The sequence below is a fragment of the Physella acuta genome, unplaced genomic scaffold, assembly GCF_028476545.2.
Source record: "Physella acuta isolate Inbredline_101_S28 unplaced genomic scaffold, ASM2847654v3 ptg000818l, whole genome shotgun sequence".
Lineage (NCBI taxonomy): Eukaryota > Metazoa > Mollusca > Gastropoda > Physidae > Physella > Physella acuta.
In genome coordinates, this window is record NW_026732336.1 from 312,794 (window position 1) to 330,000 (window position 17,207).

Genomic DNA, 17,207 nt, shown 5'->3' on the forward strand with positions numbered 1-17,207 from the left:
TGGTGTGTGATTGGGGTGGTTTTAGTTTAGAGAAAAGAGACAGCACTATCAGCCTAGCGCCCGTTGTATCCTTCCTCAACAGGCCATTTTTCTCGTCTGTAAATATAAACGTTTGAGAAAAATGAAAACGCAAGCATAAACTAACACGCAACTTAAAACATAAACAGTGTTTCTTCCGCCCCAAGTTCATTGTGAGCTTCACTCACTCGGTTAAATATATGAGATACGCTCTCTCAGTAAAATATATGATACACTCTCCCAGTAAAATATGTGATACACTCTTGTAGTAAAATATGTGATACACTCTCGCAGTAAAAATATGAGATACACTCTTGCAGTAAAATATGTGATACACTCTCTCAGTAAAATATGAGATACACCATCCCAGTAAAATATGTGATACACTCTTGCAGTACAATATGTGATACACTCTCGCAGTAAAAATATGTGATACACTCTTGCAGTACAATATGTGATACACTCTCGCAGTAAAAATATGTGATACAATCTCGCAGTAAAATATTACTGGAACAAACAGAATCGTGCTTGTCACTGATCAAATAACGATTGATCCATAATTGATAACGACACGGTGCAACCAGTAGTGGGACCACGCTCTCATGCTGAGTAGGACCAACAATGAGACCATCACTGAGACCAGCAGTGAGACCATCAGTGTGTGCTACAGCTATGGACCGTGCTGGGACATGTGTTTTGCTGTGTGTTCTGTGTCTAGTGTGTTCCCGTTGTGAAATTTTTTCCTCTGTGGCCAAACTTAAGGCTCTGGTCAAAACCGAGGAGAAGTTTCTGGAATATTTAGAGAATATTTTAGAGGCGTCTAGCCAAGCCAATATCAACACAAAGAAATTCAAAGAATTAAGGAGGTAATTGAACTCTTGACTTATACCGACTTTACATTTTGACCTACATTGGTAATTGAACTGTTGACTTATACCGACTTTACATTTTGACTAACATTGTCTGATGTATTTATTGTCCACATTGTATTTTCATTTTCTTTTTATATTGCGTCTTGTCTGTCTTCTACTGACTGATTTCTATAGTCTGTTCTGTAGTCTGTCTTTTATTATGTGTGTTCTGTAGTCTGTCTTCTATCGTCTGTCTTCAATAGTCTGTCTTCAATTGTCTGTCTTCAATTGTCTGTCTTCAATAGTCTGTCTTCAATAGTCTGTCTTCAATAATCTGTCTTCAATTGTGTCTTCAATTGTCTGTCTTCAATTGTCTGTCTTCAATTGTCTGTCTTCAATTGTCTGTCTTAAATAGTCTGTCTTCAATTGGCTGTCTTTAATTGTCTGTCTTCAATTGTCTGTCTTCAATTGTCTGTCTTCAATTGTCTGTCTTCAATAGTCTGTCTTCAATTGGCTGTCTTTAATTGTCTGTCTTCAATTGTCTGTCTTCAAGTCTGTCTTCGATTGTCTGTCTTCAATTGTCTGTCTTCAAGTCTGTCTTCAATAGTCTGTCTTTAATTGTCTGTCTTCAATTGTCTATCTTTAATTGTCTGTCTTCAATTGTCTGTCTTCAAGTCTGTCTTCAATAGTCTGTCTTTAATTGTCTGTCTTCAATTGGCTGTCTTTAATTGTCTGTCTTCAATAGTCTGTCTTCAAGTCTGTCTTCAATTGTCTGTCTTCAGTAGTCTGTCTTCAATTGGCTGTCTTTAATTGTCTGTCTTCAATTGTCTGTCTTCAATTGTCTGTCTTCAATTGTCTGTCTTCAATTGTCTGTCTTCAAGTCTGTCTTCAATAGTCTGTCTTTAATTGTCTGTCTTCAATTGTCTGTCTTCAATTGTCTGTCTTCAATAGTCTGTCTTAAATTGTCTGTCTTCAATAGTCTGTCTTCAATAATCTGTCTTCAATTGTGTCTTCAATTGTCTGTCTTCAATTGTCTGTCTTCAATTGTCTGTCTTCAATAGTCTGTCTTCAATTGTCTGTCTTCAATAGTCTGTCTTCAATTGTCTGTCTTCCATTGTCTGTCTTCAATTGTCTGTCTTCAATTGTCTGTCTTCAATTGTCTGTCTTGTTTAAAAACAACTATTTGTCCAACTCGTCAAGTCTTTTGTAAATAAATCGATAACCGCATGAGCACACGCGATTATAATCATCCATTCTAATCAATAACAGCGATCGATTGTATTGATAATCGATAAATGTCAAGCCTCGGTTGATGGGATTGTCGTGTAAACGTTGGTTGTAGTAATCATAACAGTTTAACCAAAATCAATACGCCACCATTTTATGGTAATCTGAACAGTTAACAATAACCAATACACAACCATTTTATGGTAATCTGAACAGTTTAACCAAAATCAACAAAACGCCTTCGTTAATACTGGCATGACGTCATATTTTGTTCAGGACATGTCCTACACCTCTTAGTAAGACATGTCTCGCATCAAATTAAATAATTTTAAAAGCATAGGCCTAACTTTGTCAACTGACCTCTGTAAATTACCTCTGTAAGCAGTGGCGTGCAGATGGTGGGGGGGGGGGGGGGGGTCGGTGGGGGGCCCAGGCCCCTGGCATCCACATCATAGGGGGCATCCAACGAGGTAAAACAAAATGTAAAAAACATTTTTTTTTTTTTTAGGAAAGTTAAAAGTCTTCTTAGGTTTGTCTATCTAGGCAGAATTATCAATTTGCCGAATTCACCGAAATGTGTATTTACAATCAACAAAAGTCATCGTACTGTCCGTGTCTTAACACTTCAGGGAGAAAGGGGCATCGGTGAGGGGTAGTGGTGTAGTAGTCATTGATATTCCCCGAATAAATGTATGCAGTCTTTCAATAGAGTATCTGATACTTATTTAGGTATAGTGTAGGTAGGGGCATCTTTAAGAGAACATGCCCATGATCATTTTATACACTTATGGTAATCCATAGAGAATTAAAGCCCATAATTATAATTTATACACTGTAGGGACATCTTTAATGTAATTTTACTCATATTCATCATAATAGTTTTGAAGGGCATCCAAACAGTAATTATGCCCGCATTCATTTTATATATCGTCAGGGCATCTTTAAAGTAATTTACTTGTATTCACGTTTGTATTTATATAATTACAGCAATTATGCCCATATTCGTTTTATATATTATCGGATGATATTTATTATGCTTATATTCATTATATATGCATATATGCAGTAATTATATGCCCATGTTCGTTTCATATATTATCGGGACATCTTTATTATGTTTCTATTCATTGCATGATGTTTGTAGGGCTTCCATACAATAATTATGCCCATATTCGTAGAGAGATTAAGCACATAGCCTGTTTTTTTTATTGTAATGATGTTCTTTATAATATTCATTTTTGTTTTTTAAATATTGTAGGGATTAAATACAAACTTTAAAGTGCGTACTGTTTTGATACACTGGGCTGAGTTCACTTCATTGTAAAGTTGTCCTGAAGTCTCACACGTCTTAATTACCGGAATTCACGGCCGCCAAGTAGTCCCGTCGAGAAACACATAAATAAGGTGTAGTTGGCTGTCACTTGGTTCTCTCCCTCAATTTAGACACAAACCTCCTATTGTACTCGAATGTCGAGACTATATTTTTTTCCATCCGATAAGCATAAATTTAAATGCACAGTCTGCGTTATCCTTTACCTCACCCCACCAACTTTCACCCACCCCAAAGCACCTACTCATTATCTTAATTAGGGGCACATAATATTGACCCAGTTTTATTTCAACTAATAGTAGAGCCATCTGTAGAGTAATTGAGCCCAAATTGATTTAATGAAATGTGGGGGTGGGTTCAGGCCATGGTCAACATTAGTGGATTTCCCCCCACCTGATCTGGACAGAAGGCGTTACCTGGGTGTTAAATTTGGGAAAACAAGTCCAAGTTGTAGGGAGGGTCTGACATTGCTAAGTGAATGGTTAGACACGGACCGATGTTTTAGAGTACCTAGCATAACATCTCCTTAAAGCATTGACCTTTTGACCGATTGGTTTAGAAATTTTTAAAATCTGAAACATCTCTAGTTCAATGCACACTCTCATCTGTATTAGTTACACTATAGGAATTCCTAAACGAGGCCAAGAGAGAAACATCCCATAAATAAAGGCGTGTCTGACGCCCTAATTGTAGACACGGAGAACGTTTTTGTCCCTGCGGTCCCGGGTGGTAATACAAAACCGGATGAGACTCTTTTGTTGTGCATCACAGCCCCCCCCCCCTCCCCACCACGACACGTCCAGCAATTGTCTCCCCTTCCCCCCCCCGCCCCCCCCCCCCCCCCAAGTTCCAACCATTCATTTCTTTTGGATTTAGCTGGCTGTAGTCAACGTTTTCATCTTAATTAAGATAAGTACAATTTTTAAAAAATGCTTTTCTATGTGTTTAACGGTTTGTGACTAAACTTTATATATATATATATATATATATATATATATATATATATATATATATATATATATATATATATATATATATATATATATATATATATATATATATAAAGTATTAATGGGGGCATCTTCCTCTTGAATTGGCCCCGGGCATCTATATAGGTCTGCACGCCACTGACCTCTGTGAGTGACCTCTGTAAGTTACCTCTGTAAGTGAACTCTCTAAGTGACCTCTTTCTCAGGGTAGCAGAGAGAGTGAGGAGACGCCTAGCACACCTACCCGCCAACTTGTGCCACAGTCCAGTCTCCGCCCACCTGCTCATCCGGCAAGTCTACCATGACTGGCAGACGATTGTAAAACCTGCTCAAACCACGGTTACTGCCCCTGATTTTTTGGAAGGTCAGCTCGTGTCTCTATATGTCCACCCAATAACTTTTTATTTGCTGTTGCTTTAAAAAGATTTTTTTACCTCTATTGATCAATCTGCAGGGCTGGGTAGGACCAAACTATGTCTTTAGCCTTAGAGTAGGACCACACTACGTCTTTAGCCCTAGAGTAGGACCACACTACGTCTTTAGCCCTAGAGTAGGACCACACTATGTCTTTAGAGTAGGACCACACTACGTCTTTAGCCCTAGAGTAGGACCACACTACGTCTTTAGAGTAGGACCACACTACGTCTTTAGAGTACGACCACACTACGTCTTTAGCCCTAGAGTAGGACCACACTGCGTCTTTAGAGTAGGACCACACTACGTCTTTAGCCCTAGAGTAGGACCACACTACGTCTTTAGAGAAGTACCACACTACATCTTTAGCCCTAGAGTAGGACCACACTGCGTCTTTAGAGTACGACCACACTACGTCTTTAGCCCTAGAGTAGGACCACACTACGTCTTTAGAGTAGGACCACACTACGTCTTTAGCCCTAGAGTAGGACAACTCTACGTCTTTAGCCCTAGAGTAGGACCACACTACGTCTTTAGAGTAGGACATCACTACGTCTTTAGCCCTAAAGTAGGATTACACTACGTCTTTAGACATAGAGTAGGACCACACTACGTCTTCAGAGTAGGACCACACTACGTCTTTAGCCCTAGAGTAGGACCACACTACGTCTTTAGAGTAGTAGCACACTACGTCTTTAGAGTAGGACCACACTACGTCTTTAGAGTAGGAGCACACTACGTCTTTAGCCGTAGAGTACGATCACACTACGTCTTTAGAGTACGACCACACTACGTCTTTAGAGTAGGAGCACACTACGTCTTTAGAGTAGGACCACACTACGTCTTTAGCCCTAGAGTAGGACAACTCTACGTCTTTAGCCCTAGAGTAGGACCACACTACGTCTTTAGAGTAGGACCACACTACGTCTTTAGCCCTAGAGTAGGACCACACTACGTCTTTAGTCCTAAAGTAGGATTACACTACGTCTTTAGACCTAGAGTAGGACCACACTACGTCTTTAGCCCTAGAGTAGAACCACACTACGTCTTTAGCCCTGAACGAATAAAATAAAACACTTTTAAACTTAATCTTGTTTACAAAAAGAAAAGAATTTCTTAAATTTTAGGTTTTACCGTAAGCTAATTTATGTAAAAATAGCTGCCTTTTTTTTTTTTTTTGTTGTTATTGGAAAGGCTAAAGGATGTTCCTCTGGCATTGTTCTAGAGAATGTAGGAAACTTACGTGAAGCCATTTCAAAATGGCCGAACTGGGTGTCAGAATCAGACATTGAGGGTTCTGCTCTGGGTCTGGTCAGGATTGCAGAGGTCTACAACATCATCCCCGCCCCCTCTTGGTTCAACGCTACACCAACACATCGTCCCATCGAGAGGTGCTTAGCTTGTCAAAACTTTGTCCAACTGGACATAGGAACGCTCCCCCTCATGTGTCCCATCATTGACAAGCACCACGGTCGTCATGACTACCGACTGTTTGCCGCCATAGACTACCTGGTTGTCATGGAGACCGCCGTCAAATTTGGGTTGTACGAGGAAGCGTTTCTTTGGTTGAACTGGTTTGAGGTCAACGTCTGCCCAGGTCAACCCAGTCACGTGATCAGAAGGTCAAGGTCACTAAGACAAAGCTTGAGTTCACAGAGCAGACAGTCGTTGGCTAATCAGGGTAAGTACCACACACTTACCACACACTTACCACACACTTACCACATCAGGGTAAGTCAAATACCACACACTTACTACATCAGGGTAAGTCAAATACCACACACTTACCACATCAGGGTAAGTCAAATACCACACTTACCACATCCACCTCTACCACACACTTACCACATCCACCTCTACCACACACTTACCACACCCACCTCTACCACACACTTACCACACCCACCTGTACCACACACTTACCACACCCACCTCTACCACACACTTACCACACCCACCTCTACCACACACTTAACACATCATGGTAAGTCAAATACCACACGCTTACCACATCAGGGTAAGTCAAATACCACACGCTTACCACATCAGGGTAAGTCAAATACCACACTTACCACATCCACCTCTACCACACTTACCACATCCACCTCTACCACACACTGACCACATCAGGGTAAGTCAAATACCACACACTTACCACATCAGGGTAAGTCAAATACCACACTTACCACATCCACCTCTACCACACACTTACCACATCCACCTCTACCACACACTTACCACACCCACTTCTACCACACACTTACCACACCCACCTGTACCACACACTTACCACACCCACCTCTACCACACACTTACCACACCCACCTCTACCACACACTTAACACACCCACCTCTACCACACACTTACCACATCCACCTCTACCACACACTTAACACACCCACCTCTACCACACACTGACCTCATCCACCTCTACCACACACTTACCACACCCACCTCTACCACACACTTACCACACCCACCTCTACCACACACTTACCACACCCACCTCTACCACACACTGACCACATCCACCTCTACCACACACTTACCACACCCACCTTTACCACACACTTACCACACCCACCTCTACCACACACTTACCACATCCTCCTCTACCACACACTTACCACACCCACCACTACCACACACTGACCACACCCACCTCTACCACACACTTACCACACCCACCTCTACCACACACTTACCACACCCACCTCTACCACACACTGACCACACCCACCTCTACCACACACTTACCACACCCACCTCTACCACACACTTACCACACCCACCTCTACCACACACTTAACACACCCACCTCTACCACACACTGACCTCATCCACCTCTACCACACACTTACCACATCCACCTCTACCACACACTTACCACACCCACCTCTACCACACACTGACCACACCCACCTCTACCACACACTGACCACACCCACCTCTACCACACACTTAACACACCCACCTCTACCACACACTTACCACATCCACCTCTACCACACACTTAACACACCCACCTCTACCACACACTTACCACATCCACCTCTACCACACACTTACCACATCCACCTCTACCACACACTGACCACACCCACCTCTACCACACACTTACCACACCCACCTCTACCACACACTTACCACACCCACCTCTACCACACACTTAACACACCCACCTCTACCACACACTGACCTCATCCACCTCTACCACACACTTACCACATCCACCTCTACCACACACTTACCACACCCACCTCTACCACACACTTACCACATCCACCTCTACCACACACTTACCACACCCACCTCTACCACACACTGACCACACCCACCTCTACCACACACTGACCACACCCACCTCTACCACACACTTAACACACCCACCTCTACCACACACTTACCACATCCACCTCTACCACACACTTAACACACCCACCTCTACCACACACTGACCTCATCCACCTCTACCACACACTTACCACATCCACCTCTACCACACACTGACCACACCCACCTCTACCACACACTTACCACACCCACCTCTACCACACACTTACCACACCCACCTCTACCACACACTGACCACATCCACCTCTACCACACACTTAACACATCCACCTCTACATCACACTTACCACACCCACCTCTACCACACACTGACCACACCCACCTCTACCACACACTTACCACACCCACCTCTACCACACACTGACCACATCCACCTCTACCACACACTGACCTCATCCACCTCATCCACCTCTACCACACACTTACCACATCCACCTCTACATCACACTTACCACACCCACCTCTACCACACACTGACCACACCCACCTCTACCACACACTTACCACACCCACCTCTACCACACACTTACCACACCCACCTCTACCACACACTGAACACATCCACCTCTACCACACACTTACCAGACCCACCTCTACCACACACTTACCACACCATACACCCGCCTCTACCACACACTGACCACACCCAACACCCGCCTCTACCACACACTGACCACACCCAACACCCGCCTCTACCACACACTTACCACACCATACACCCGCCTCTACCACACACTGACCACACCCAACACCCGCCTCTACCACACACTAACAACACCACACACCCGCCTCTACCATACACTGACAACCACACCCAATATGACATCCACACCAGATTCTTCCAGTGGTGTATGTGCTTAAAAGTGTATTTGTTCACTTGTCCCACCCCCGCCCCCAACCCCCATCAGACGGATTTCGACAAGACGAGGTGCAGGCTCAATTTACCAAGTTGTGTCAAAGGTCAACTAGGGGAAGTCAAAGGTCAACTAGGGGAAGTCATCCTGCGGAACAGGTATTAGAACCTTTTTTACACACACACACACACACGGAACAGGTATTTGAACCTTCTTTACACACACACACACACACACACATACACACACACGGAACAGGTATTTAAACCTTCTTTACACACACACACACGGAACAGGTATTTGAACCTTCTTTACACACACACACACACGAAATAGGTATTAGAACCTTCTTTACACACGCACACACACACGTATATATATATATATATATATACGAGAAAAATGGCCCGTTGAGGAAGGATACACCGGGCGCTAGGTTGATAGTGCTGTCTATTTTCTCTAAACTAAAACCAACCCCCCCCCCCCCTCACACACACACCAAAACATGTCTACCGTCCCATTCAACGAAATATTATTATATACTTTTTTCAGTGTCCGCCCCCTCCCAGAAAATTCAACCCCCGCCCCCAAAAAAATTCAAGTACCCCCACCCCTCTCCGGAGAGGAAAAAGTCTGAAAGAAACACTGGTCGCATTTGTAGATCATACAAACTAAAGAAGATGCATGAAAAAAACTGTGCACGTTAAACACTTTTTAGATTAGAAAAAGTTCCCCCCTCCGGGGAGGAAAAAGTCTGAAAGAAACACTGGTGTCGCGCTTAGCCACTACCCGAAGAATTGCATGAAAGAAACTGCAAGCAAACCACTTTTTAGATTAGACACATTAATTAGGCGGTAATTTTAGTATCGATGAAGAAATTTCTTTTGAGTTGGGGGGGGGGGGGGGGACGGCTTAGACGTTCTTTCGCGAGGGTGGGGCTTCGCCCCTACCCGAAGAATTGTATGAATGAAACTCTACACGCAAACCACTTGGATTAGACAACGTTGGCTTTTTAATTCAATGTTTACTCGAGAATCAATGACGTCATATTATTGTGTGCACTCTCCGGCTTGATACTATTTTCTACTGTATTCTCAATGTGACGTCATATATCGTTTCCATTTGACTATGAAAGTTTTTAATTTGCTTGTGTTTTCTCTAGAGCGTTCTTGTCAGATAGATAGATAGATACACAGACAGCGAAACTATTAGTATTGATATATATATATATATATATATATATATATATATATATATATATATATATATATATATATACATATATATATATATATATATATATATATATATATTCACATTTTTTTTATTTATTTATATAAATATACTAGCCGTCAAGGCCAGGCCCTGCACTGGCATTTCTGAAAAACGTATCTGTAATGGACCATAACTTGTGTGTTTAGTAATCAGCATTTACCCGGCATTGCCCTAACCACAACCAACCAAAACACACAAAAATCGCAAACATAACACTAACACAAAACAAACACAAACGAAAACACAAAAACAAACGCAAAGACAAAGACAAACCCAACCACAAACAAAGAAAACACAAACACTAACGCAAACAAAAACAAATCCAAATCCAAACGCAAACACAAACCCAACCACAACCAAACAAAAACAAAACACACAAAAGAAAACAACGCAAACATAACAAAAACACAAATACAAACACAAACGAAAACAAAAAAGCAAACGCAAACACAAACACAACCATAAACACAAAGAAAACACAAAGATAAAAGCAAACGAAAACACAAACGCAAAGAGAAAAAGCAAACGAAAACAAACCCAAACCCAAATGCAAATGCAAACACAACCACAAACGCAAAGATAAACTCAAACACAAAGAAAACACAAACGCAAAGATAAACTCAAAGTGTCCACAGCCTAGTCCGGGGCGCCAAATCGCACCATGACGACGTGCGGCGTAACCGCCTGATTCAACTTAGTAAACACTATAGTACCCAACTTATTCATAGTCTTTTGAACTGACTTACGCGAACGTAGGTACCATAGCGAACACAGGAAGGCCCGGGGCGCCAAATAACAAACACCCTGTCGGGGTGCCGGAGGACGCCCGAATTTGATTCACTTAAAGACTATAGTAACCTTTCTTATCCATAGTCTATCGCGCTGTTTAAAACGAAATTATGCACCATAGCGCTCACATGATAGCACAGGGCGCCAAATTGAACCGCACCTGTTTCAATTTAGTGAAGAAAATTATAATACTCCAAGCTTATTCGTAACTGGAAAGAAATAAATATATAGGATTTGTAGGACCTGGCTTATTAAACGTTATTTGATTTTTTTAAAATAATTAGTAAACAGTGCGTTCAGTGTATAGAATAAATAAAAGGCAGTATTAAAAATACCAACGACATTGCACTTAATCAATCCCCGCTAATTATGTAATTATTTTTTTTTCCTAACACCAAAAACAAAGTAATAAAAAGTAAATTCTTTCTCCCCCTGATTTAATGGGTTTTTAAAAAGGGAAGTAACTGTGTATTCCAAATCAAGGGACGTTATGAGAACTAAAGGACAAAATGCAAATACATTTCAGACACAATTTTAGAAATTTTATAAACGTTGATACACTTCTTTTTTAAATTTTATGTAATGTTCATAATTAAAAATTATTATTCTAAGTATATAAAATGAAAACTGTTTTTAACATAAATTGAGACCATGAGCACTTTAAAACCCAACACTTAAATCCATTGAAGTATCGTTTTTTTTCATTTTTCTTATATTCCTTTGTAATCCTCGATTACAAACATTTTACAAACATATAAACATACAGAATCAAACTTTAGATATTAGATTATATAAAATTATTAGACCTGCCAGTCAGGCCATGCTCTGGCCTTTGTGAAAAACCTGTAAATGACCGAGACTTGTGTGTTTATTAAGCAATATATACCCGGCATTGCCCGTGTTTAGGAAATATTTTACTTTTCAATGTGAGCGGCTGGAGTGTATCTAATATCTAATATATAAAGCTCAGTTCTGTATGTAATGCATTTGTATGTCGTTGGAAGTGTACGAATTTAAAAGTTAGAAAATTATCGTGCGCATTTGTCTAAATTTATGAGCTAAAAAATTACTATTGAAAGTGTTGGGAAATAATTTTCATTTTTCAAATTATAGTAATAATTGTCGGCATGTTCATTAAACACAAGTTTTAAAAAAAATATCATCTTTTACAAAAATTCTAATTATGTCTTTATTTAGTCCTATAGCACTTACTTCCCTTTGATAAATTAGGAAAAACACAATTACTTCCCTTTATAAAACCATTGTATTTTGTGGAAAAGTATTTACTTTTTAATTACTTTGTTTTGGTGTTGGGAAAAAAAAATAATTACATAATTAGCGGGGATTGATCAAGTGCAAATGTTGTAGGTATTTTACGGATAAGCTTGGAGTATTAAAATTGTTCATCAAATTGAAACAGGCGCGTTCGTTTAAGTGAGTGCAAAAGACTATGAATAAGTTGGGGTACTATAGTCGTTCATTAAGCTAAAACAGGTGATTCCGCCCCGGGCGTTTATGTTCGCGTTAGTGTTTTCTTTGTGTTTAGGTGGGTTTGCGTTAGTGGTTGCGTTTTGATTTGGTTCGTTTTTGTTCTTTCTTTTTTCGTTTTTGTTTGTGTTTCTTTGTTTGGGTTTGTATTTGTGTTTTTGGTTGGTTTTGCGTTTGGATTTGGTTTGTTTTCGTTTGCTTTTTCGTTTTTTTTTTTTTTTTTGTTGGTATTGGTGTTTGTGGTTGGGTTTGTTGTTAGGTTTTTGTTTTCGTTTGCTTTTAGTTTGTTTTTTCTTTGTGTTTGTATTGGTGTTTGTGGTTGTGGTTGGGTTTGTTGTTAGGTTTTTGTTTTCGTTTGTATTTGTAATTGTGTTAGCGTTATGTTTGCGTTTTGTTGTTTTGGTTGGTTGTGGTTTGGGTGGGCAATGCCGGGTTTAGGATGATTACTAAACACACAGGTAATGGTCTTTAACAGAAAGGTTTTTCACAGAAGCCAGAGCAGGGCCTGGCCGGGACGGCTAGTTATTATTATTTGTAACTTAGAAGGCGAATGTATCGTTTCGTTTCATGTCGTAAATTGTTCGTAGTTTTTAGTTGTGTAGTCCCGTATTATGGCGCCGCTGTCTCAATGTTTATGTCCCTGTTTATAGCTAGTTTGTATATATTTCGTTTATATTGTTGTCATTGTTTATGTTAAGTGTCTTTTTATATAATTCTGTTGCATGTTTCGTGGCGTTTGGTTTGTTATCCGTGAATTAGGGACTATTTGTTTACGTGTAGTGTGTGAGGTGTGTGGAAGTCGATTTCCGGCTGGTTCGAGTCTGTCTTTTGGTGTGTGGAAAGCAGCGATGAAGAGAGCAGGAAGACTCTCTGGTCATCGATTGTAAAGAACAACAAATTCACACCATCCAGCCGTATTTATTTTGTGTTTGTGTTCGTCATAGACCTGGACGGTGGTCCGAAATTTGGTGTTTTGTTTGGTTTTGTTTTGTCTGTTTTGTGTCAGTTTTTATCTATTCTTTTTCTATGATTTTTTTATTGGTTCCATATTTTTTATAAATAAATTTTATTAATTGTTAAAGTTTTTGTTTTATTTTTAGTAGTTTTTTTTATTTAGACTAAAGATAAGATATACCACCGTGGGTTTCACCACGGTTGCACTGACCCGGACAGTTAGATAGATTTTAAGGTATTCCCCCCTAGCAGGGCTTACATCAAATCAAATGTCTTTATGCCAACATGGACGTTTGAGGAAATAACACATAACCCTAAACTTAACTGTCTTTCTAAACTTAATTATAACCACAACCAACCAAAACAGTAACACAAACACTCAAAAAACTCAAATGTAACGCAAACACAAACGTAAACCAAATGCAAGCACAAAAAATAAACACAACACTAACGTAAACACAAATAAAAACGCAAACAGAAAACTCAAACACAGACATAAACAATAACGAAGAAAATAATACATACATGGACGCAAACACAAACACAAACTTAAACTCATACATAAACGCATAGTGCTAACAGTATAGCCTGGACACCAAATCGCCCCCTACTGGGGCGCTAGCAGACGCGCCTGATTCAATTTAGTGAACGGCTGAAGCTTACTCCATCAAATATCCGCAAACGGAAAGATAAAAGTAAACATTCACGACATTTAGGAACGGCTTCTAAACTATTATTGATAAAAATGATAATTAGTAAACAGTACATTCAATGTGTAAAATAAATAAAAGATATTTTTTTAAAAATACCTGTGTTTTACCTACCATATTGCACTTCATAAAACCATGTTCATTTAAAAATATTTTTTTTCAAACATCAAAACAAACAAATAAAAAGTTTTTTCCCCCGATGTAATGTTTTTCTCATATATCAAGGAAGGTAACTGGTACTAAGGAAAGTCATTCTTACACTTTTTAAAGACACAATTGTAGTTTTTTTAAAGGGTGATACATTAATTAGAATTTCTTCATTGCACATTACGTCAAATAAAATGATTAAATTAGAAAATATTTTTTTATTTTACAAAACCATCTGGATTTGTTTAAGACATCAATTTAGATTGTAGTAGAAAAGTTCATTTAATTTTTATGTATTAAATTAATAAATTCATCTATTGACTTAATAGTTAATTTTTAAAATTTGTATTGATGGATTGATTTTTCTTCTTTTACTTCTATCGATTTGTTTGTTTCTTTTTTTTTTCGGTTTTAGTTTGTCCATCTTTCTTTTTGTTTGTCCTTGTGTCTGTTTGTTTGTCCTTGTGTCTCTTTTTTTTTTGTTATTGTGTCTGTTTGTTAGTTTGTTTCTTTGTTTTTGTTGCGTTTTTCATTGTTTGATTGTTTTGTGAGTGTTGTGTGTTATGTTTATCCTTTTTCTTTATTTCAATCTTTTTATTTAATATTTTTATTAACGAATTTTAAAAAAATTCAAAACATTTTCCTAACCTTTTATTTTAATTAATGAAGTAAATGAATAAGTCGAACGTTATTGTTAGGATGAACAGAGCAGAAAGCTCTTGACCTGCCACTGGAGATTTGTTTGGCCGTACTACAGGTTTAAAGCGGAGCTCTTGAACGTCCGCCCAGCACTCATTCTCTATCATGACGTCATCTCATCCTCAGAGATCCAACACATGCAAGAGCAAGCCGTGAAAAAAGTGAGAGAAAATATGTCATGTTGTATTGTGTAATGTCGTTTGGTGTCATTTGGTGTTATATTGTGTCATGTAATGTCATTTAAGATCATGTATTTGAAGTAAAAGCGTTGATTTTATGTATCAAATTAACAAGAATTAAAACCAAACTTACAGAGAGCAACAAGGACATGGTGTGATTTATCTAAAGAGTGTTAGAAAGTGAAATTGTAAGACTGATGAATGAAGGAGAGTGAGGGAGGAGCTGAATAGTAGGCCCCCTAATTTTATAGGCCCCGAATTTTCACTTCTCAACAATAGCAAAAATAATTGACACATCAATACGTTTGGGGATAGTTCTGACCACACTATCTCTTCATATGCCGAGGTCACATAAACAAGTAACATTACTTCACTTGGCATATAGTCCGTCAGGCTTGAAAGGGAACTTTACTTTTTATTGATACGTTTAGTTTTTACATTCTAAACTTATGTTATTTGAAACGTTAATTTTTACATTCTAAACTTATGTTATTTGATACGTTAATTTTTACATTCTAAACTTATGTTATTTGATACGTTAATTTTTACATTCTAAACTTATGTAATTTGATACGTTAATTTTTACATTCTAAACTTATGTTATTTGATACGTTAATTTTTACATTCTAAACTTATGTTATTTGATACGTTATTTTTACATTCTAAACTTATGTTATTTGATACGTTAATTTTTACATTCTAAACTTATGTTATTTGATACGTTAATTTTTACATTCTAAACTTATGTTATTTGATACGTTAATTTTTACATTCTAAACTTATGTTATTTGATACGTTAATTTTTACATTCTAAACTTATGTTATCTGATACGTTAATTTTTACATTCTAAACTTATGTTATTTGATACGTTAATTTTTACATTCTAAACTTATGTTTTAATGTTCAAATAATCAGCTTATATTTTGTTCTAAAGTTACTACCACAAAAATAAGTGAGGTTTTTTTCCCAATGAAAATATTATTGTCCGTTTGTCTGGCATAAACTCGCCAGCTCTACATTACAAACAGCATCCGTCATCGCTTCATGTCAGACTAATTTTATTTGAGGTGAACTCTACCTAAATGAATGAACAGTGTGTTGCTGTATTGAAATAAACGTGTTTATGATTGATCTCGCTTATAAAACACGATCAATTAGTAAATTACATTTGAGCAGCCTTCTTTGTCAGGTGAGCAAATGTTATTTGATCACATACAATTCTAATACAAAGTAACATATCCATTGGCAACACTATAACTCTAACCTGTTTACATTAGTAGCAGGTTAGGGGATAAGGTTTCGAGAGAAGTTTTCAAAAATATGCTTTGAATGTGTATCTTGTGTAGAGAAGGGCCTGTCCAGGTCTTTGAATGTGTATGATATGTGTATGATTAATTCGTTGTTTTTCTAATTAGCTAGCGCCATCAGAGTTGCCAAATAGAACAGCAACATCCACGCTGATCCGTTCCAGTCAAACGTAAGTTACACTCAGCCACACCATCCTACACCATCCCACACCATCCCACACCATCCCACATAATCCTACACCATCCCACACCATCCCACACCATCCCACATCATCCTACACCATCCTACACCATCCCACACCATCCCACATAATCCTACACCATCCCACACCATCCCACACCATCCCACATCATCCTACACCATCCTACACCATCCCACACCATCCCACATCATCCTACACCATCCCACACCATCCCACACCATCCCATATTAAACCAAACTACCCCACACCATCCCACACTACCCCACACCATCCCACACTACCCCACACTATCCCACACTATTCAACACCATCCCATAATAACCCACACTACCCCAAACCATCCCACACCATCCCATACTAACCCACACCACCCCAAACCATCCCACACTAACCCACACTACCCCACACCATCTCACA

General features: G+C 39.1%; 1 protein-coding gene across 1 annotated transcript in view; it reads left to right on the forward strand.

Annotated features, from left to right (window-relative positions):
- Positions 1 to 611: 611 nt before the first annotated feature.
- The window catches only part of LOC131951627 (uncharacterized), a gene marked incomplete at its 3' end in the record, with an annotated part of 18,953 nt that continues 2,357 nt past the window's right edge, over positions 612 to 17,207 (forward strand). The window contains exons 1-6 of the mRNA XM_059313965.1: positions 612 to 884; positions 4,622 to 4,779; positions 6,055 to 6,510; positions 9,093 to 9,196; positions 15,100 to 15,261; positions 16,696 to 16,757. Coding sequence (XP_059169948.1) covers positions 640 to 884; positions 4,622 to 4,779; positions 6,055 to 6,510; positions 9,093 to 9,196; positions 15,100 to 15,261; positions 16,696 to 16,757 — 1,187 coding nt within the window. The remainder of the gene's footprint in view (positions 885 to 4,621; positions 4,780 to 6,054; positions 6,511 to 9,092; positions 9,197 to 15,099; positions 15,262 to 16,695; positions 16,758 to 17,207) is intronic.